This window comes from Cajanus cajan, chromosome 5 (assembly GCF_000230855.2).
Source record: "Cajanus cajan strain Asha chromosome 5, NIPB_CcT2T_4, whole genome shotgun sequence".
NCBI lineage: Eukaryota > Viridiplantae > Streptophyta > Magnoliopsida > Fabales > Fabaceae > Cajanus > Cajanus cajan.
In genome coordinates, this window is record NC_138521.1 from 63,203,687 (window position 1) to 63,227,667 (window position 23,981).

Below are 23,981 nucleotides of genomic sequence, written 5' to 3' on the forward strand. Positions count from 1 at the left end.
ATTAAAAAAAAATTTAACAATTTCAAAGACCAATTTAAATTACTAATGATTTTGTCCAAGATTAACTAATACAGTTTTACTTTTTAAAAAACTAAATATGTCTTTCTAAAAAAACTTCTGAAATACTTCATATTTATAATTTTGAAAGACTATTAACTTTTTTTAAAAGAGTAAATCAAGTAGAGTGATTTTTTTCACAAACCAAATTGGGCGTTTATTCTAACTTCACTAAACATCCGAAAACTTCAAAACTGAGTAACTAACATACAATTGAATTGCAAAATAATGGGGCTAACAGATAAAACTATATCAAACAAGATTTCTCACATCAAATGAAACATTATGGGCCACTTAAATTAGCAACCAAGTGTGCCACAAGATAAAAAAAGATGTACTTGACATTCAAGGCATAAGACCTTTTTCGAGTAGAAACCATCTGGTTTCGTTATGATTCGCAAGGGCCACGATGCACGATGCACGATGATCATTACTGAGCCGAATTGAATCTCCTTTGTTCTTGGTTCTTGAATCTTCTTTGTTTTTGACTTTGTACTATTTTTATAGGTTTGCGGTACTATAATAGCATAACTGGACAAGTGAAAGGTAAAAAAGTGTATGTTGACTGTTGAATATAAGACAAATGAGGATATTTGTTTTGTCTTCAAGCAAGATTGTGACCACGAATCACAAGAGGTTGGCATAATATTGACAAAAAGAAACAAGGCACGAGAGATGGGAACTGGCCTTTATTAAAAATGTAACATGTAGATACAGAACCAACAAGGAGATAAGGGGAACGAGAGGAAATATGTATCTTGAGGAGGTTGTGACGAAGAGAGTGATGATATAAAGAAGAGAGAGGAGGAAAAAAGCTTTATGAACATTGACGATAAATGTCAGATAATATGTTCCCTTAGAAGTAGGTTTCACAGCAGACACACACGAAGAGGCATATATTAACTAAAATGATTTTCATTTTTCATCCCGTGAGGTATCCCACTTTTTCAATCAAAGCCTGGATATCAGCACCGCTACTACCCTCGGTTGCCTCGATAATGTTGGGGCTGTCTAAAGGCATGACATCTGAAAGAGGGTAGCTTCTGTTGTTATGGAGTTGACTGATTGCACTGCTTCCCACTCCCTTCAGTATCACACTTTTGTGTATTCCACCAAGAAGTCCTTCGTAATCCGTGTCTCCACATTCTCCAACGAACACTACCATCTTTGACAGTTCAAAACCCCATCGAACATACAGGTATCTGAAGGAAAAGCACATTCAGTCATCAGAGGTCACAATAAGTAACATAACATTATCAAGAGTCATAGTGGTCCAATAGAGGAAATCACGTAAGAGAAAAGAAAGTAGTTCATTTAGATAACTTGCTTCTGTCGTTCTAGCACATTTGCAGACATAGCATAATTTCATACAAGAATGTCAGAAAGAAATGCAATAACTGTCCGCCTACTTAGTCCTCACCCCTCCATCCCAAAGAAGAGAAAACAGGAGACGCCAATGTATACAACAAGATGCAACATACTAGCTTTTGGCATGATGGACATTTTGGAATGATGATTCAACAATACCTGAGGGCTTGGGAACGAGATGCCAGCACTGGAATTACATTCAGTCTTGTCCCATTTTGACAATATATAGGATGGCAGCGCAGAGCTTGGATCCTCAATAACTTACGAAGCTCCTTCACGGGGAGAGCCTGCAAAAATAAAATATTAAAATTCAAGTGAATCAGGAAAGGAAAAAAAAAAATTCAAAGCAGACTCTTAATAACCAGAAATGGTTTTAAATACAAAATCATAAAGTAGAATGAAAAATTACCATTCCTGGCTTTCGCACTTTGAAAGCATAACAGTAGTCGGTAGAAAGCTGTTCAGCAGGACACACAATTTGTTCATCTTTCTCACCCCTCTTATCAGTGATTGAATCAGCCCAACGCACTAAAGTCTTCCTCAACCCTTCTCCGCCCCAACGGTATTCAATGTGTGAGTGGTAATACAAGTCAACCACAAATGGACGATCTTCTGGATTAAGGGATGGATAGTAGAGATCACTGCCACTGTTGCAAATATAAGCATCAAAATCAACGGGACTCAAGCCACCTGAGCTTAGAAATGACTGTATCTCGGATATTGTTAATGATGTTGATAATATGAACCCTACAGAGCCCTCAGTCCTATCCTTTCCAGCAGACTCGAAGATGTCTTTAATAGTTTCAAGAAGACCTGAAGTAGTATCACAATCCACGGCAATGACAAAGAGATGTTTTCTTCTCCTTAATGGGGGAAATTTACCAGCATTTGGATTTTGATCTGATTTATCTGTAGCCCCACCCCTGCGTATGTCCTTAGAGATGCCCTTTGACCATGATAAAACAGCATTCTCTAGTTTTGCACTTCTATCAGCAGCATTTCCATCAGAATCCATAGAATTGTCATTTCCACTACCCCCACTCTTCTCTCCATCCAATGAAAACTTCAGGTTTAAAGACAAGTCCTGTATATCTCTCAAGGAATCACCAGGTGATTCTGATTCTGAACTTTCACCTCCATCCTCACTTCGCTGCCATTGTGGATGCCTTGGTTTGCAAGTAGCTATTTTAGACAGGTAAGTTTTACAGTGCTCAGGCCACGAAAATAAATGAATATTCTTCAACCCATTCTGTCTACATTTTGCCCAAAGTTGCTTGTTGCTAACAAGCTTCAAAAGAGCATCTGCAATAGAGTGCTGATCATGAGGATCTATGAGCAGACCATTGTCAAGTACCTGTATTAGCCACAAATCAGGTATGGAAATTTCCCAAGGGAACCTTTTCAAATCAATACATAACCACTAATCAGTAGGCATACCCTATGAATATCAACAGGACCTCCATTTCTAGTAGCAACCATTGGCAAACCATGAGCAGCTGCCTGTTCAACAAACTCACAAGTTTTACATCTCCAAAAATAAATTACCAATAATAATAGTTCGAGATTGAGAAGATCACCTCAATTAAGGTAAGACCAAATGGCTCGATGAAAGCTGGATTAATGAAAACACCCTGCATAGATATTGTATCTGAATGAAATGTAAAATGACAACATAGTTTGCATAGGATTCTAGGAAAGAGAATTGAACAAGATATGTTAAAAATATATAGATTGGCTGACACAAGTGCATTCTCACCAAACTATTATATCAGGATAAATATATATAAGAGTGCATTTTCACATGACGGGTAGAGGAGGTAGAGGATGCATTCACACAAGACACTTGTGAATGTCTCATATGAACAAATGAGTGAAGAAACAAAGAGAGAAGGGGAGGGGGGTCCATGTACGCAGCTACCCTTGGTAGAATCACAATTTGCAATTCAATTTGCATGATCTGATAGGATTGATATGCATTGCAGATGATTTTTAACTCCTGAAATTTCATATCATTGATATGAATCATGCAATCAATCAAAGATGCTTACAATCTTGAATGAAAAGGAACCAGGAGCATTGCTGACAACACCCTGTTTGATTATTCCATTGCTTCATTTTCACTCTTCTAAAACATGGGCATCAAGATCAAACACCTATTCTACATAGCAGTACGTACCCTATTTGGTTGTTCTATTGCTTTGTTTTCATTCCTTTAAATCAGAGGTTTCGCACATTTGCTCGTTCATATACATACTTTATCTAGCTATATAATTACTCTATTTTTGTTCGTCTCAAGCATGGGCATTATGCAGTCACTTTTTAGGTGGCTCCTAAGTCCCAAGGTGAAGAAGAGAAGGAAAGGTGATGTCTTAGAATGGTTTTGTTAGAATCCAATTGCAAGGTGTAGGGTTTATAAGGACTTGAGTTCCACATTGGAAGTATGGGATTGTAGTGTGGGGTTTATAAGGCTTTGGAGACTCTGATTACAACAACTAACTTCTGTGGTATGCTTCTCCCAAGGTTCTTATCAATTGGTATCAAACCTTTCACTATATCTCTGAGTTGCACGGGTGATGATGCCAACATTGCAATGTTCGCCTTGAACTAGTTAAAGGGTTAGTGCACAGCCAGCTTGTGTAAGCACCAGGGTTGCAAAGCATGGTGGGATGTTAGGATCCAATGGAAGATATGGGACTTGAGTCCCACATTGGAAGTATGGGATTCTAGTGTGGAGTTTACTAAGTCTTGAGCTCTCCAACTACAACAATTAGCTTTTGTGGTTTGGTTCTTCTAAGGATTTTATCAGTTGATAAGCACCCAAATACTTGGGAACCCTCCCCCTTAATGTTTTAGGTGTTGAACCGTGTGTGTTGAAGTTCTTCGTTAAAGTGTTTGTAATCGTATGATAAGTTATGGTTCACAATTCACAATTAAAAGATTTAACAAACAATTCTAAAAATAAATAAATAAATAAAAATCACAATTCAACAACTATGCTTAAAAAATGTATTCAGTTATATCAATTTTCTTCTAATCTATTTTAAGTTTAAATTGACAGATCCTCATGTATTCCGATCAAACAGATGAAGTTACCTTTGTCTTTGCAGCCAGACGATATATGTCAGGAACATCAGATTGTTTGTGATGTTTAGGATATGCCACTTGCCCATACAGATCATACTTGTCAATCAGCTTAAGTACCGAGAGAAGAACGGAAGCACTTGTGCTTGACATCTCATCAATTCCATCTCGGTTACCCATAATTAATGTCTGAAAAGCCAATGGAGGGATAAATAATTGATCAGTCAAGCAAAACAAATCAGATGACCGGAAAATCAGGCACAGATGATACTCAAAAAGTGCAGGCTGATCATTCATAGTTTCGTACAAGGTTGGCAAGCTCTCGCAGAGGTCGACATTCTCCAAATGCTTTTACCAAAGTTGTGATGTTCTTTTTGGGATCCGGTCTAGCAAGGGCAAGTATCATAGGCTTGCGAGGGTTGGTAAAGAAGCGCATTATCTAGCAATCACAAAGTTTAAATTGGCATTAAATTCCATTTAATATATTAAATTACGGGCAGCACTTGCTAGTCAATACACATCTAACCTAATCAATGATAAAAACGAAAGCATTGAACTGGATAATTATTCAGAAAACATTAAAGAAAGGCAGAAGACATATTTATAACCTCGGACCAAATAGGTGGATCTTGGGGGGCAGGATGGTCCAAATTCCCTTCTGGTTCACCTTCTATATCACCATCTTGTGGAACAATATGATGGAACTCCATACCAGGTGGAATTGTCTGCAAAGTGAAATGAGATTATAACATCTAGTTTTACATGACATACCACTAGCAATGAAATATTACTAAAAGAAATTCGCATCAGGAAAAGGACTCCACAATAGCTGCTGTTATCAAGAGGTACCATGCAAACTAAAAGTTACTCCATGTCTGAGTTTTCTGTTATACACACAACACCAAGGTTTTTATTTTCTGGACAAACTAATAAGCCATATGAGTACAAATATGGAAAACAAAACTTCGTGTCTCATCCCAAGTTAAAACAAGAAATCACGTGACAAGAAAAACACAGCATATCCTCATATATGACCCTATCAAATACAAATTTAGCAAGCAGCAAGACGTTTTTCATTAGGAGTGAGGTTAAACAAAACAGGCTCAAATCAGTCACCAAGATAGAAAAATGAACTTGCTATATCTTGATGCAAGGTATATAAACTTGAAATTTTAACTCTAGCCACCTGAAATCTATAACTCAAAATCATGGACAAGAAAGGTCACTAAGATGTAGCTAGAGAGTTTAATTTCGATCCAGTACTTACTGCCATGCGAGGCATGAATCTCCCATAGCAACTAACATTACGCCTGATCCTTGCTCGAATTTTACGCTCCAATACTGGATCAAAACCATCATACAAACGCCATTGTTCTTCTATTTCCTGTCTAGTGCTTGTTATGACTATTTCAGAACCATCAAGGGCTAATTCCTCAGCTTCTATCCTACGCATAATCTTGTAAGTTGCGTTTATTTCATCCTTCGATAGTCGACCTTGCTTTAGAAGTTGTTCCAACTTATCTCGACCGAGCGAGTGGCCAGTAAAGAGCATGGGAACATTTAACGCGCCAGATAGAAGCGCAGCAGAGTCACCTGCATCTGCATAATGTCCGTGGATTGCAACAGGCCAAATAGCATGTCCACTGCCAATCTGTTCCCCAAGAGACTTTGACATCTGTATAATGTGGTTAAGCGCTCCATCAACAAACTCAGGAATGTAAGGCCACAGAAGCTCTTTGGGAATATATTTATCTTTTGGACCGAAGGGAATACGAATGATGTAAGAACCACTGCTCTCTCCCATGTCATCTCCAAAATGATCTGCATCTCTTGGAGTCAACATTTCTGTCGGCTCCCCATAACTCCAATCCACATCCGGTGCTGACACTTGTCTAGTCAGCAAATCAACCCTATAAACTCCAGGCATTGACCCCAACGCCCTTGCAAGCTCCACCACATACTTAACCTATTCAGCAGAAACACACATTTTAGTTCCCCACACACTGGCAGAGGAAAAAACAAAGAGAATCTTAATACAAAACGTAAACACCCAAATTGGCCTTTGAATATGGAAAGCGCTATTATATTAGTCTCTAAAACTAAGAAATTGTTAAAAACATCTCTGGAAGTGCAAATTTACAATCATAGTAGTGCAAAACTAAAACAAAAATGACTAAAATGATAATGTTAATATATATTTAGAGATCAAAATGACAATAAGTAGTTAAATATAAGGACTTATTCGACATTCTAGGGACTTGAATGACAATTTTTTAGTTTCAAGGAGCAATATAACAACGCTTTTCAAAATTAGGGATCATAGTGAGTGTTTACTCAAAACGAAAGTGTTACCTGACCACCAGTATCAGAATCACGTCCTAGCTCCATATTCTCACCTCGAATCAGACCATGAAGGCTGCAGATATACATACTCTTTGTTTAATTCAAGAGTAACAAAATCAAGAAACTAACAGAGTAACTAGAAACATTAATCTGATCATCATCATTCAACAAAGCTCGGTTCAATTATGCAATAGTAAAAAAGCGAAGGAGGTGAAGGATGATACCTTATGAGCACAATGTAGAGCTTCTTCCCTTTCTGACTGTTGGCCCAAGTCTCCATGGCATCGGCGGAGCTGATCCTAGGCAGCCTGGCTCTATTGGCGGCATCGCCGCCGTGAGCCGACACGTCACTGGGCGGATCTCCCTTCTCGCCTTCCGACAAGTCCTCGGACATATCCGCGGTGGCTTCCCTGCGGCCTCGCTCGCGCTCCAGGCGACGCTTGTTGATTCTCTGCGCCGTCTCGCTCTCCAGCTACTCAAATCCATGACATGAGAAACACAATCTATAAGTGATAATCGAGAGATGTGAGTAGAGAAGCGAACCTGCTTCTTCTGACGAGCGAGGTTCCAAATCCGCCAGCACATGTTCTCCAACCTGGTGTTCCTCTCCTGAGGGCTCCTGGTGGAGGAAGCCTAGAATAGGGAAGTGATGAAATCATGCAATCGATTAAACGAGTGGAAAGGAATGAGAGTGAGAGAGAAAGATTACCCGAACCCAGGAGCGATAGAGATCGGTCTCATCGAAGCCGATGACCTCTTCGACGAAGTAGCGAGTAGGGCTGAACCTGCCTCGCTCTCTGAGAAGCAGAGAGGACTTGGCATCGTCGAGGCCAGGCCCAACGTCGAGTATGGCCTCCAGGTAGCTGTTGAGCCAATCGTTTCCTGCCATTTATTTACTCTCTACCTGCTGATGCTGCTGATGCTGCTGCTGCTGCTTTTAAAGAGAGTATTCGTATGGAACGAATATTCGCCCAGAGGAGTCTGGACTCTGGAGTGTGTTTGCGGGACGGGGCCTTTAAGCGGTTAACTATGTCTTTTGCTTTTCTTTTTACTCATTTTCGATTCGTTTCCTTTTGGTCCTAACAAGTCCTGCCATCCATCGGATGGGACCCACGACCAATCCTCGCCCTTTCTCAACTCTTACATGGACTACTACTTTCTTACATCTCCTTTATTTCTTCTGCTTACCACTTACCCATACATCTCTTACTATTACCACAATTTAATACTTTCATTTAAGTTAAAAGTTCTATTTTATAATAATTACTCTTTTCATTAATGCCCTAAGTTATTTTACATATATTAAAAAATTAACTTACTTTCTTCATCTCATTAAAAGTGTCCGATATATAAATATTATACTTGTTTGTGTTTTAATATGAAAATATATACTAGAGTTAATTTAGTCATTCAACTAAAATCATAATATTCAAAAATGTATTTTATCCTCTTTATTTTAGGGTTTAAGTTTTTATATTTTATTATTATAGATTTATAAGTCTAGATAGTTTTTGGGATTTTATAGAATGTAACTCATTATTTGAATATCATGTTTTGTATAACCTTAATTATTCAAAATAGGATTTAGTATTTGATTACAGGGGATCAAATCAATCTTGGGTCAAACTAATACTGGCCTTCCCTGAATTGACTTGATTGATTTTATGTTAGATATGGAGTTAGTTATAAAAAAAAGCACTCTAATTAGTTATAAAAAAATAAGTATTAATTAAGAAAGAGAAATAACATACAACATACACTCTAATTGGTTACAACATATGTGAGTGTTAATTAAAAAAAAGTAGTATAAAAATAGTTTTAAAAAAGAATATATATATATATATATATATATATATATATAATATAAGACAAACTTATTGTTTTTAATGAAATGAGCTACTTTTCTAAATCTTGGTAAATTAAGCTATTGAATCTTATATATAGGAATGAAAGTAGTACATGAAAGTAAATAATAATTTTACAAAATTAATCTTATAATTAATTTTTTATTATTATGAATAATAATACATAATAATTACTTTTAAATAATATTATTAAGTATTTTTTAAATAATAATACATAATAATTACTTTTAAATAATATTATTAAATAAAAAATAAGTATTTTTTTATCATAAAATAAGTAATTAATATTATATTAAAAAACTAAAATGACATTTATTTTTATACTTGTTTTTTCTTCTTATACTATACTCCCTAAATCTCATAACAAGTGTCGTCCTAAATTATTTTTCATAGACAAAGAAAAATCTAATAAATAAATAAAATATAATAGTGATTTTACAAAATTAATCTTAAATTTTTTTTTACTCATAACAATACAACACAATAACCATTTCTCTAAACAATATCATGAGAGATATATATGAAAAGAGACAATTAATACGATATTGAATAACTAATACAACACTTATTTATGAACCTTTTTTTTTTCAAATATGACATTTATTACGTGGTGGAGAGAGTAATTAATAAATAAAAATGATTAATAATTTTACAAAATTAATCTTATGATTAATCTTTTTCACTATAAATAATGAAACATAACAGCCACTTTATAAATAACATTATTAGGGATATAAATGAAAAAACAAGTAATTATACTATATTAAAAAGTTAACATAACATTTATTTTTAAACTTTTTTAATAAGAGACTTATTATTAGATGGAGAGCTTAAAAATTATATTTAAAATAATTGTTAATTAATTAGCATTTTAACACGTGCATTGTATAGAATAAGTATTTATTCTATATACTTAACTATTTTACATATAAATTATAATAGTTATTTTATATAAAAATATGTTTAATCAACATTCATTTATTTTATTAATACCGTGATTAACCCTTAAACTTCAAAGTTTCAAGCTTGAATAAGAGAGACTAGAATCCGACAAAGTTGATAGATGTTCTTATCAATACATGGTAATATATATATATTGCATTTTATAGAATTTTATTTAATTTTCTTTCTTTGCTTACAACAAAAATGCTATTTGGCATTCCAAGCTACCACCCACCGAAATACAGGTCTTTTTTATTTATTTAAATATTTATTGTAACTTGCAAACAACACCTTGTTTTAATTAATGTTATCTTCTCTTTTTTTTTTTTTTTGTACAGATGATATCTAATAAGCATTACCTTAAAATTTACTTTAAATCAAATTCTTAATACGTTAAAATTAGGAAAATAGTTATGCAACACAATATTCCTGATCGTTGAAAATTTAAAACGAACCCATTAAAGAGTAGTAAGTGTCCTTAATTAGGTTTTCAATTTATATTTTATATTCGAAATTTCAACTAAAAGAAGTAAGTTGTAATTATATTTGTGCATGTGCAAAGTAATACCTCTATAAAACTCTAATAATTGTTTAAGACTATAACATTCAAAAATTGTAAAAGATTTATTTGTCCTAATTTTGAAACTCATTGATTTGCATATTTGTGTCTCAAATTTCGGAGAGATAAGTTTATAAATTTTGACTTTATTACCATTATCAAGGATGATCTCACAAATCAAGGTGTCATTGACTCCCAAGTCTCAACTCGTGTAAGGGTTAAGACGATTGTTCTTCAGCTTAGTTTATTAAGTATACTATATATGCTCACGAGACTCGTAACTTATCAAATGTGAATCTCCTTAATTAAGGCCTATGAGTTGGAAGATTAGAGAAAGTGGTTCAGTTCACTGAAAATTTAGACAATATATTCCTCGGCCTCGAGCAATAAAACAAAGAAAGATTATGATGATTTGATCTTGGTTTAGTTGGATAATACATTACTCATTAATTAACTAGAACACTGAAGCGTGAAAAAATTATTACGATTTAGTTCAATAAATCGAAGACTTAGATGATATATTTTTTCATAATCTTGAGTACTAATACAAAGAGATTATGACAATTTAATTTGGTCGGTCAAAAATTTGAATGATATAATTCTTAGAATATTAAAATGTGTATAATTAATATAAAGATTACATAAATTTGTGTGTATGAATTATTTAAAATTGATAGTTTAATTTAAACATTATTCATCAAATAATTATCTTTTTACATGTGTATGACGATAAGAATGATAATGGAATTAATCACTCGTGTAAACTACTAATATTTTACATTAGACTGACCCAAGGATTTTAACTTTTTAATTTTAAATTGGGTTGTCGTTTTCATATTAATCCCTCGCTTATCAAACTCGAAGGAGTCGATGTTTCGGTGGTTATTATATAGCATAAATATAAACAAACAAAAAATTGGAAGAGTAGCAGACACTTGGCACACTTCCAGTGTGATTGCTTTCTGTAAGGTTAATAATAATAAATAATAAGTATTTAAAGTTAATTATTGAAGAATTAAAAATACAAAATAAAAAAAAAACTGGGAGAACAGAAGACACAATTGATACTCGTAAGTGCAAATATTTTCTGCAATGTTAAACTGTTAATCATCTCAATAAAAGTTTTGCTAATGAATATTTGAAATTACTAAATAAATAAACAAATAAATGTTGAAGGAAAAGTATGGAATTTAGTATGATGAATTTTTAAATAGTATTTTCTTTTAATCAATTAAAAATGTGTTGTGTACAAAAAACAATTCTAGCTACTTTAATAATATTAAACATAAAAATATCTTATTTAAATTTATTTTTATTAGTTAAAAATTTAATTTAAAACCTTTATATGAATTAACAAAATAATAATGAATAAATTATAAAGTAACAAACCATTAGAATTAGTTTAGTAATGGGAATTAACGTAATATGCATTAATAAACAGAATCTTAAGTTTGAAAATTATTGTCATCATTATCATTTCGATAGATAAAAAAAAATTACAAACCAATGATAGTTAACATAAATGATAGTGATTTATATCGCTTAATTAAGATGTACATGATTCAAATCATGACATTGGATATGAAATAAATGATGTTTGGGAATACTTATTTTGTGTGTGGACACGATATTATGTTAGAGGAATACCTATCTTGTGTGTACTTATAGTCCCAAATGATGACTAATATCATGATTATTTAAAAAAAATTATAATATAATTAAATAATTATATATATATATTTATAATTTTCATTCTTTATATTTAATTCATATTTCAGTTTTTTTAGAATTTTTAATTTATAAATATTTTTTAATTCTTGAAATAATTTTTATTTAAATTGAATCCTTAAAATAAATTTAAAATAATTGACATGATTAAATTATATTAAAAAATCTTTTATCTTTTAAAAATTATACTCAACGCTAAAATAGAAGATTTTAAATATTGATAACTTATATATAAATTTGTCTAACTAATATTAATTCATACTTATCATCTAATTAATATAAGTGATAAATTATTTTTTTATCAGACAACTTTTAACTTAAAAGGAACCTAAAACTAATAAAAATAAAATTTATCAAGCAACTTATACTTTTCTAATGAAACACTTATATTTAACTAAATTTTTAAGTAACTTTTAAACTTAAAATAAGTCGGAACATAATCTTAACATTTTTAAAATCAAGAATTATTATGTATACTAACTCATCTCCCTCTATCTTTAAAGTACTCATAAAATAATTGAAAGTCATTGTGACAAGTAATTTGACATTTATATTATTTAATTAAGGATTAAAATTAGATTCAAAATTTAAAAATTAAATTAATTAAAAATACCATTTTAATCCTAAATGATTTATTTTAATAGGAAAAAGATTAGTTCAATACCAAATAAAAATGTGAGATACTTGCTGATTATGTCAAAAATATGTATATAATAATAATAATAATAATCTATACTTATATATAAATTATATATAAAGAAGATGTATTAATTTATCATTTTTTGTCTTTTTGTATTTTTATATAATTTTATATTTAAAAATTTAAATAATAAATAATAATATTGAAAGCTATTTTTATTTTCAACACTTAAATAAATTAATACCTATAAGATTATAATCACTCAAATTTATACATTATTAATCACCTTTTTTTATATTATGATATTGATAGGAATCTCTATCAACTTCATTAAAAATTAGTCATTTTCTAGACTTTAATTACATTAAAATTATTCTTCTCAACATTATTATTAACCATCTATTTTAATACTTAACATTAATTTTTTATTTTATTTTTAAATTTTAAATAAAATATAGAATTACGAATTCCCTCATCTTCAGGGTAATAATTATATAAGATTGCACTCAACCGCTGAATTATTATTATCTTTTTTCAGTAATAATAAATTAATAACTATAATATTGTGGGTACGGGTCATTTTCCCCTACAAGTCCAAAACGATATCATATTGAAAATACTTTATTTTTTGTTTGCTGATTTGAAAATACTTAACCACCCCTGCATTGAACGGTGGAAATCGTTTTTTGAAGTACACAACACGGATTATAGAATATGATCTCAATTATTAGAATACAACTTTATTAAACAATCGTATAATTGATCAACTTATCCAACTGGTTTACTTAATATTTGACGGTACATATATTGGTAAATATTATTTCTTTTGTGTATGTTAGGTTACCAGATGCTTTATTATAGGTATATGTTTAGAGAAGATATTCTAAACACAAATATGCTTTTATCATACAACTAAAGTATTTTAAAAAACTAAAATCATCATAAATGTGTAGAAGGAAAAACTTGAAATATAATATAATAATGCATTGTTAATTGTTTTTTTTTTATAAAATTTCAAAATATGACAATAATATCTATGTTTCCAGACTTTGTTAACCTTTTTATTTTTATAATAATAATAATAATTTTAATCCTTTTATGAGATTCTTTTTAATAATATTTTTTAAATATAATTTTTTATTGATCTAACTGTTCAATAATAATTTTATATTATTTTAAATATTTATGTTAAATTTTGTTAAAATTTCACAATTGTTAAAAGTAATCAAATTATTTGTATTATTATATTTTGAAAAACATGTATTATACTTATTTTTATTTATATGAAAAAGGTATCAAGTAATTTTTGTAACATTGTGAGTTGTAGAATGTTGTTGTTTTAATCAATTATTTATTGTTGTGTAGATTATTGCTTTGTGTTGAGAAACTCTAAAATCTGAAAATTCCTTATAAGTTTTAGTAATTTGAGAGTTTCTCTTGGTAAAAAGATCCAATTTGACCTTAAGAGAGTTAGTATATAAGGTTTTTTTATATTTATAATTGAGCGTCATAAATTTAGTTATTTAGAAACTTAGAGAGAGGAAGTTTAGAGAGAAGTGTTATGGTCTGTGAGTTTCATTCTCCTTTAAACCTTCTCTAGTTGGGTGATTCTTCTTCTTGAATCTCATTCTTGTAATGTTGTTTGTTGATTTAGGTCAGTATGAGCCTTGAATCAAGTTGTTGATCCATTCAAAATAGTGTTGTGAAATATGTGAAGTCTTGTTTTTCTCCTTTCTTGATTCACTTCACCTTCGAGGTAAGGGGAGCTAGAAATTTGTGTTTTGAAGAAGTTGTTTGTTGAAGTATGCAATTGAAATTTTGTTGTATCCATGGAAATTGTGGTTATGTTGCCTAATTTGGTGTGGAGTGAATGTCAAATTGGGGTTTTGGTGTGGTGAGAAGCATGATGAAAAGCTTGATGATTTGGATGAATTTTAACTTGCATGTTTGATATGGTGCTGAAATTGAGTATTATATAGTATGCATGAGTGTATTCTTGTGTTGTACGTTGATTTTACTGGATTTTTAGGTGAATGGAAAGGTAGATTTGTGTTCTGCTTTGGTGCAAAATGCTCATTACGTCAGGTGCAATTTCAACATGAGGCTCTTTGTCTTGTCATGTTGGGCACAAAATTGGTGGCGTCGAGTATGAAGAGAGAGACTCATCTTAAGTTGAAATGGCTCTATACGTGATTTAAATGACATCAAGTGTGAGAACATATGTGGACAAGATTGAGACATACATTTATAAAACGACCACAATATAAGAGCAAGACTCATATCCAAACTGTTATATTTTGACAATAGTACTAGACTTTATAGTTTAAGTGATGACATCCAAGAAATCAAGTTTTCGTATTGTGAATTGATATTCAATTTGTTGTTGATCTAACAAACCCAGAAAGACCACTCTGTGTTGTTGGTTTGGTAAGGTAAAGTCATTTAAATTGCTCATCCTGTGTTATAAGAGATCGTCTAGTTAAAATGACACATGTAATTGCTAGTTGTATGTACTATGTTGTTGTAATGAAAAAATTGTATTGTTGTAGAGATGTTCAAGTTGATCTAATGTTGTAATAGATCGAGTTGTTCATATTGATAGTGTTAGTTGTGTTGTGATGTTATAGTTTTAGATATGTCTTGATGTTAATGTTGATATTGTTAACAATAAGACATGATCCATATTACTTATATTAATGTTATATATGTTGTTTTTTTGAACTCCAACTTCCCCTTAAATGTTTGTCAAATTTTGAAAGTGGTTAGTCTTGATATTCAACATAAATTATTTCTTGGTTTATATATATATATATATAATTTATGTGAAAGTTTATGAATAAAACGTTGATTTCATCCATGCATTAATTTGATTTATAAAACTGACATATTTAATTAATTTGATCCTTAATATTAAAAATATAATTTTATTCCCTACAGTTGTTGAACTTGGTTCCCAACACACCTACTATCAAATTAATTAGCTTGACGAATCAGAATTTGTTTGGAAACATGTTTTCTCCTTATACTTAAAAGATGCATCGGATCAAAATCAACCATATGCGCGTATATTGATTTAGGATTTTAAATATTTTAATAAAAAAATTGCAGTACTCATCAAGAATTTTTTTAATATAAAAATTTTGTGATATTCAATCACGATAACTATAATTTTTAAAGAGTATATTAAAATATGATTCTATTTGATTGAGATTTTTCCACTTAAATATTTTGATATTAAAAAATGTAAATTTTGATGATTTATTTTGTAAGATTAATTTTATGAGATATTTTAGTATAATTTATATATAATACTTTTATTTAAGAAGCAATGATATCCTTATCTTTAAATAAATAGAATATTTGTCTTAAAATAACAAAAGGTTGTTATTTCTATAATAAACGGTATATAAAATAAAATATGACTCAAATATTATTATCTTTACAATTTTTGTAGTTCTGATAAATATAATTATTGTTATATGTTTTTTAAGACTAAAATCCAATACCGAATCAATTGTGTTTGGGACCCAGGAATAAACTAGGTAAGGAAAATGGAATAGGAATCTATACCCACCGGCCACCACAGACAAAGGCAAATCCTTCTTTGTATGATTTGATGGATCAAAATCAAAATAGAGTGAAATAAATAAAAAAGATATTAAATTCTATCAATTTTTATCTTAAATAAAACTGAAAATGTGTATAATTATATAGATATAAATATTTTGGAGGTGATGAAGGAATTGTAGGCTTAGGATTGGGTGATAAAGTGAAGGTGCATATTACACGTGTAGGGTTGTCCGTTGTCCCCTGCCCTAGTGGTGCATGTGAAAAGGGTTTTGTGGTGAAGAAAACATGTGATGATATATCATATTTGCTCCAACATCCTCCCGATATTTATTAGGCACATATGTCACAAAACTCAACTTTACACCAAAATGGATTCACGGGGCATTGTAAAACAAATCTAAAATATATCCATCTTTTTATTCTAGATAACCGTAACAAACACTTTTCTCAATAATCATAACATGGGTTCGTCTCATCTCAGTGAAGAACCAATTTCATTTATGCAAAATACTAAAACTGAAAGATTCATTTTTTTAAGATTTCTTTTATTATTATTTGGGTTTTTTAATTTTATTTTTCTTATATAAATTAATTTTTTTAATGTTTCGTTAATTATCAAATTTATATGTATTATTTTTCTTAGTTTATATACAATAGTTATAAATTAAATAAATTTAAACACCTGATAATATTAATTTAATTTTTTATTTGATTAGAAATAATTTAACAATTAAATAATTTGTTTATTTTCACCCACACTCGTTCTACTAAGTTCTTTTTCATTATTACTATAAGAATTTTGTGATTCGTTAAATATATATATATATATATATATATATATATATATAGAAAAAATATTTATATTCGATCAACACATCCTTACTTGAGATATTTTGGAATGATCACTCATTTTACTAAATTTCAAATTTAATAATTTAGAATTTACAATCCTAAACCTGTAAACATGACAGATGAATAGATTAAGGATAATTGAGACAAAAAAATTTAACTATAAAAAATCCTACGAAACCCAGCAACACCTTCTATTTAACCAAAATACTCATGGTTGAAATATTTAAACATGAAAAATATTTGTTATTGATAGAAAAGTATCAAAACTTTGTATTATAGTTCATATTATGTAATTAAGAGAGAAAATAACTAACTAGGAGAAAAAATAGATGTTAACCTAACACTTAAATTTTTATTGTTTGAGAAACTAACAGAATTTTAGTTGAGGATAATATAATGACTAACTTGCATAATAGAGTTAAAATTTAGGAACTTATATGCCGCAAAATCTTTCACAAATTTATTGACCACCTCCACCATCTTTTAGAGATAAACTTAGGTGTTTACTAAAAAAAAACCTCATTTAATTAAAAAAAAAATCATGATACACTCATTTAATTAAGTTTGAGTTTAAGTAAAAATAAGTAGACTCACCTAAAATAAGATATTTTGTATATAATAAAATCACACATAAACATTATTAATTGTTTCACTTGAATTTAAAAATTTAAATAAATGAATAACTTGATTTTAAAACAAAAATAGCAAAAATATCATGCCAAACATATATTAGTGTTTTTTTTTTACTGAAATAATATTTTAAGGGTTGTTTAATTAACTTTATTAAATAATAGCCAATAAATTATTATCATAAGCACGTTCAAACAACACTTATTACTTTTTTTTTAATGATACCAAATAGTTTTTAATTTTTGTAAAGTTACTTTGATCTATTTATTAAAAAATTTTAATTTAAGAATTAGATTGTTAAAATTCAATATAAATAATGTGTTATTGAGTGAAATAACTATATTGAGAATTACTCTTAGAATAAGTGTTTACTCTATATCGAGAGTTACTTTATCAAATAATTTTATAATTTTATAAAAGTTTATAAATTTAATTTATTCATTAAAATTTTTTAATTTAAAAATTAGATCGTTAAAATTTAACTTATGAAAGACTTAAATTTATACTTTATACTCAGGTGAGGTTAGGATTTAAAAATAGAAATAATGTGATTTATTTTATTTTATTTTTTATAAGTATAAATTTAGTTAGTAAATTTTGAGGGAAAAGAATTTTGATATATTCAATATGTAATTATAACACATAAAAAAATAAACAATTAAAATCCAAGTAATTTGATATTTTTGGTCAATCATGTTTTTTAATTTGTTAAAAATCTGAACATAACTCGGGTATGGACTGAATTGATTGGTATTTAAACATCTGGACCACTTAATTAGATCCGTTGCATAACTCAGGTATGGGCTGTCGGCCCAATACACATCATGTATCTTGAAATTACTCGGACTGTCGGCCTTGAAATTAAGCCCAGTATTTGCATGGAACACCCATTCTCTCTCGTTGACTTGTGTTTTTTCTTTCCCTTCTTATTTCTCTCTCTCCTCACACCAACTTGTTGCATCGTGTAAGAAAACGATGCTCTTCATTTAGATAATTCCAATTGGAGTTCAACCATCGTGTTCAATTCAACCTTATATTTTTTTATGTCTATAAAATTATCCTGAGTCTCCTACAAACTTACTCTAACACAATTTTCATTCCCCCTTATTCAACATGTAATAAATAGCTACAATTTAATAACTTGAGAACAAGAACACCAGCTTCACTCTGAGGCTACTCAACTGAATTACCACTTTCAAATTTCAATCACACGTGAAAACTGAAAACCCTTTTCAGATTACTAAAAGTTATAAAGTTCAAAATCACATACATCAGGGAATGACAAAAAAGCCCTCCAGATACTTTCCTAGCAATTCAATTAGCTTTCCACGCCCAACTTCCGAGGCTCACGGTCAACCACGGCACCTTCGCATTTTATCCCACAAAGTTAAAAAATACATGTAACAATTACTATTATACAAGCCAAATATTCGGGTGTTAAATACAACACAAAACATTGATAGAATAATAATAGATAATAAATAAACAAAAATATTTATATACGATTATATTACGTAGAGACGGCAATTGGCTTTACGTCAGAGTCCACCATTGCTTATTTCTCTCTCTCTCTCTCTATGTGCAGACTATGATTGATATTAGTATAGTGATTAATAATGTTGATTCTTATCTCCCAGTTTGCTACTACAAAGGGCAATTGTGAAGTGTATAACTGGGTTTGCTTCAATTAATTTTTTATTATTATTATTGTTTTCATTTTTCCATAGCCGCCTCTTGTGTTTCTCGCGTTCTTTCAGCTCCAAGCTTTCTTCTTTTACACACCCCAGATTCCGAGGTTCACACTTTTTCTTGGTTCTCAGTGGAAAGTTTTGTTCTTTTGTCTTTTCTGTGAATTGGGTATTCTGAATTGAGTTCCATAGTCTTGGATTCCTAGCCAGCTGGCTCCTTGAGATATTTTGTCCGATTGGGTGTTCGAGGTTTTGGAGAAATTGAGGAAACACTGCACAACTCTTGTTACTTCATCCAAGGCAACTCCTCTTTTACGTTGATCTTTTGTTCTCACTGTCAGAAACTGAACTTGCCCTTTTTGTGCAGAAATTGGATTCATGGTGGCCCAATTTGGTGAATTGGGCTAACTCTTTGATTGATCGCTGGGGGGATATTTCAAAGAAGTTAAAAAAAAAAATCTATTTTTGTTAATATTTTGGAACCGTGAAGATTTGTGTTTTAGGCTAGAATATGGTGCCTGAGAAGGATTGTGGTAGTTTTGTTTGGTAGTTTTATGCGCCAGGTTGTTACAAGGAAATGATTTCCTATTGGACTGCACTGTTTAGTTAAGAATGATGGCTATCACTGCTTTATTTTTGGTGCTATTGCTGCAATTGTCGACAATTTTAGGCTCTGAGGTTGTGTTACAGTCAAGGGATTGTGGCACTGATTGGGTGGGACATTCATATTCTAGTCATGGCCAGGAACTGTTCTACATAAACGGCAATGTAGTGAACAAGGTTGCTTTTTGTGAAGCTCTTCAATTGTATATTGCAAAGGGGTGTGATGTGAAGGACTACTTTGGAAGTGTCAAATGTGTGACGGATGTCTCTTTTGGTATGGTCTCATATGATGTTGATTTGTGTATGATGTGATGCATTTCTTTTAACTTTTGTATTGGCTTTATATGTTTGCAGGGAATTTACCTTTAAAGGCGGGGAGGAAACTTTTGCAGAAGGATTTAAACAGTGAATCCACATCACAAGAAGATTCCAAGCCTCTTTCAAGCAAGGTAGTTGGTATGTATGCAGGGGGAGCTATGTTGGTATGTTGTGCTGTTCTTTGTCCTTGTTTCTTTGCCAAGAGACGGAAAGCAACTTCTCATACTGTTCTCGCCAAGGACCCAATTTCAAGTAAGTTGATGTCTATGTAAACTTTTACCACCTTTTTTTGGACTTTGTCTGGATGACTTCCATGCTAGACAAGTGCATTCATGTTATGAATTTGAAGAAGGGTTTTCTTGTATGCAGTTTGATAAATAATCTCTTCCTGTATTACCTTAAAACTTTCAGTTTCTATTGTTATTATATGCCTTATTTTTTGTTTTTCAAGATTTTGATTCCAGTTACACATGGATAAGTAATTAACAATTTTGATCTTTTAGTGGATTCAGTTTCCTCCTTTGAAGCTTCCGTTAATGATAAGGTTCTGGCAAGTCCACTTCGCGTGCCACCTAGTCCAGCAAGATACTCAACGTCTCCAAAAATCAGTAGACTTCAATCATTGCATCTCAATCTGAACCAAGTTACAAGAGCTACCCATAACTTCTCAGAATCATTACAAATAGGAGAAGGAGGTTTTGGAACTGTCTACAAGGCCAAGTTGGAAGATGGCTTGACTGTGGCTGTAAAACGAGCAAAAAAGGTAAGAAGTAACTCTTAATATGTAGTTTAAAAGTCTGCAGCTAACCTCAGAATGCTCAAGTTCTGGATTCTGTTTTGTTAGGAAAATCGTAGATCAACATTGTATTATGAAATGCTTTAACTGTCCTGTGTCACTAAAAATGGTAGAAGTACTTATTTTTTCTGTGTGATGTGGCTAATCTTATAGGAGCATTTTGATAGTTTGAGAACAGAATTCAGCAGTGAAGTTCAACTTTTGGCCAAAATTGATCACCGGAACCTGGTGAAGCTATTAGGTTATATTGACAAAGGAAACGAACGTCTTCTTATTACTGAGTATGTGCCAAATGGTACTCTTAGAGAACATTTGGATGGTAAGACTATTGACTGTTATCTGTCAACATCTGTCTTTGGATATTGAATCTAATTCTTGTCATGTCAATATTACTGGCAGGTCAACGTGGAAAAATCCTAGACTTCAATCAGCGCCTTGAAATAGCAATTGATGTTGCTCATGGCTTGACCTATCTGCATCTGTATGCTGGTCAGTGAGTCTATTTTATGTATTTTGTTCACTTTCTGCATTTTCTATTGCATACAAACCAACTATAAGTTTGTTCAGTTGTTCTATACACTACATCTTACAAAATTAGATTATAAATAGATGCTTTGAAATCTTGAGTATATACAAAACTGCCTTAAATAGGTTTATATGATGTTTGTTTATTGAAACAGTCTATTCACAATGCTCAGTAGTGACCATTGGTACCTTTTCAGCATGTTTCTATGGAATCAACCTTCTCTATGCAGGGGTGAAAATGTGCATATATTCCTAACAATGTGCCCAATATTAGGTTTTCAGTTCTTAACTTATTTTATTTCTTGTATATCCGTGCAGCATGATTTCCCTATTGTCTAATAAAATATATAGATCTTCCAATTGAAACTTGATGCCTAATCCTAACCTTTCCCTTCTCTTGGAACAGAAAAGCAAATTATCCATCGAGATGTGAAATCATCCAACATTCTTCTGACAGAAAGCATGCGAGCTAAGGTTGCTGATTTTGGATTTGCAAGGCAAGGGCCAGTGAACACTGATCAAACACACATTTCTACTAAAGTGAAGGGAACAGTTGGTTATTTGGACCCTGAGTATATGAAAACATACCAACTCACTCCCAAGAGTGACGTTTACTCATTTGGAATTTTGCTTCTAGAAATTGTGACTGGCCGCCGTCCTGTTGAGTTGAAGAAAACTGTTGAAGAGCGAGTTACACTCAGATGGGTAAGCTCAATTTTTTATTTTTTATTTTTATTTTCAACAAGTGTTAATTGTTTATTTAATCTCGACATGCTTAGAAAAGGTGATACAGCATTTAAGGTCTAACTTATAGTTTCATGGGACCTCTTTATGAAAGTCCACTGTAAACATGAAACTGAGTATGCTAAAATGTCACCTTGAAACTGTTTGTGGTCTCTCTTTGAAGATCTCTAGTGAACTAGAAATCATGCTGTCCCGACCTGTATTTTTTGCTTAGTCTAAATTGAGTTTGTTAATAAAATTCTCTTAGTAATTAATTCAAAAGGTTAATTTCTATGCACTAATAGTGTAAAAAACTTACATTGTCAATCAATTAGAAATCATGGTAGGTAAAACTTTATAAGTAATTATTGTAAAAATGAACAAACTTGCCATACATGACAATTTGTAATTGAATAACAGTGGAAAAACAACACTATCAGTACATACTCCATTTTCTCTTAATTCAATGCTAGATCAAAAGCTTTGTTATCTCTTTTCATTTTGATGCACTCAACCTATGTCTATGTGTTTGATCTGTATCCAGGCGTTCAGGAAGTATAATGAAGGCAGTGTGGTGGAACTGGTAGATCCTTTGATGGAAGAAGCTGTAAATGCAGATGTTCTGATGAAGATGTTTGATTTGGCATTTCAATGTGCAGCACCCGTTCGAACAGATAGACCTGACATGAAATCCGTGGGCGAGCAATTGTGGGCAATAAGGGCAGATTACCTCAAGAGTGCAAGGAGAGAATAAGTGGTGCTATTTCATGATGATAATGATATTGTGAAGTTACTTTTTTTTTTTATTTTTTTTTTAAAGATTTCTCTCTATCTATCCATCCTATCTAAAGGTGTCTCATTATTCGACAGTAAATTGCCTCATTAATCATTACTCTCAAGTTTGAGCATTAAATAGCAAGTGGCAACCAATTGCAACTAGCGCACAAAATAAGACCTGAATAAAAGTAACAATCTTTGACCAAAATATTTGTACGCTCAGGAACTTCCTTGTCTTGCGACTGGAGTATTTTTCTGTGTATGTAGAGTGTGGATTTTGTAAAAAATGGATGTGTGGATTTTGTAAAAAATGGATATGTTCTTTTAGGTTGAAGGGGTACAAGAGAATGGCTTCTGACTATCTATGATTGTGCGAATTTTCATGTTATAGGACGATTGTTCATTCACTGGTGAAAAACGGGTGAATTCTAGAACATAATTGTTAAATGGCACAGTTGTAACTAATAACAACAATATCATTTTTCTTTATTTCTTTCCAGCCATAGACGAATGGTCAACCAACTAACAATGTGGCTAGTTCATCAATATTCAAGCTTCGGATTTCTAATCAAAATTTTAATATTTGACATCCAACCATATTAAGAAACACAGTTGTGGAAAAATGCGGTGAAATCAGTCAAGATGTTTTCAGCTTAAGCCCTTGAGAAGCCAATCCTTCTAGACAGATATTGTATGCTTTCTTATTTAGGGTAGGAAATTTAGAAGGAAAAAAAATCATTTATGGTAAATATTCTCTAGTAACGTTTTTGAAATAAATTATGATAAATTGACATAATGTACAAATCCTTCATTTTAATAAACAGCATATAAATCTTAATTTAAAAGTAAAACTTTATTTCTTCTTCATTTTCCTCAAACATATCCATGAAAACTGAATATACGGAAACTGTACTGT

The 23,981-nt window shown here is 31.2% G+C and overlaps 2 protein-coding genes across 3 annotated transcripts; one reads left to right on the forward strand and one right to left on the reverse strand.

Annotated features, from left to right (window-relative positions):
• Nucleotides 1-731: 731 nt before the first annotated feature.
• Nucleotides 732-7,888, reverse strand: SPS1F (sucrose phosphate synthase 1F). The gene is made up of 13 exons (XM_020381621.3): nt 7,559-7,888; nt 7,393-7,482; nt 7,074-7,321; nt 6,859-6,922; nt 5,774-6,472; nt 5,115-5,231; nt 4,814-4,945; nt 4,519-4,695; nt 3,003-3,056; nt 2,863-2,925; nt 1,835-2,779; nt 1,585-1,712; nt 732-1,259 (listed from the first exon to the last, which is right to left on the reverse strand). Exons 1-13 carry the CDS (start codon nt 7,736-7,738, stop codon nt 980-982), a joined length of 3,177 nt encoding a protein of 1,058 aa, XP_020237210.1. The 5' UTR covers nt 7,739-7,888; the 3' UTR covers nt 732-979.
• Nucleotides 7,889-19,155: 11,267 nt separating this feature from the next.
• On the forward strand, nt 19,156-23,273 carry CRCK3 (calmodulin-binding receptor-like cytoplasmic kinase 3). Of its 2 annotated transcripts, XM_083075631.1 has the most exons (8): nt 19,157-19,623; nt 19,691-20,200; nt 20,281-20,496; nt 20,748-21,007; nt 21,194-21,359; nt 21,440-21,529; nt 21,972-22,270; nt 22,833-23,273. In XM_083075631.1, the coding sequence occupies exons 2-8, from the start codon at nt 19,936-19,938 to the stop codon at nt 23,040-23,042; spliced, it is 1,506 nt and encodes a 501-aa protein (XP_082931757.1). In that variant the 5' UTR covers nt 19,157-19,623; nt 19,691-19,935; the 3' UTR covers nt 23,043-23,273. The 2 variants fall into 2 exon arrangements, with proteins under 2 accessions (XP_020237200.1, XP_082931757.1); XM_020381611.3 differs by having other exon boundaries at nt 19,156-20,200; nt 20,757-21,007.
• Nucleotides 23,274-23,981: the final 708 nt, after the last annotated feature.

Excerpts from the sequence above, each read along its gene's own strand:
- SPS1F (XM_020381621.3), bottom strand. The coding sequence starts at position 7,738 with ATGGCAGGAAACGATTGGCTCAACAGCTACCTGGAGGCCATACTCGAC. Across the intron at positions 7,483-7,558 it reads TCTATCGCTCCTGGGTTCGG|GCTTCCTCCACCAGGAGCCC; the intron begins GTAATCTTTCTC and ends TCCCTATTCTAG. Across the intron at positions 1,713-1,834 it reads AAGTGCGAAAGCCAGGAATG|GCTCTCCCCGTGAAGGAGCT; the intron begins GTAATTTTTCAT and ends TTATTTTTGCAG.
- CRCK3 (XM_083075631.1), top strand. The coding sequence starts at position 19,936 with ATGATGGCTATCACTGCTTTATTTTTGGTGCTATTGCTGCAATTGTCG. Across the intron at positions 20,201-20,280 it reads TGTGACGGATGTCTCTTTTG|GGAATTTACCTTTAAAGGCG; the intron begins GTATGGTCTCAT and ends ATATGTTTGCAG. Across the intron at positions 20,497-20,747 it reads CGCCAAGGACCCAATTTCAA|TGGATTCAGTTTCCTCCTTT; the intron begins GTAAGTTGATGT and ends TTGATCTTTTAG.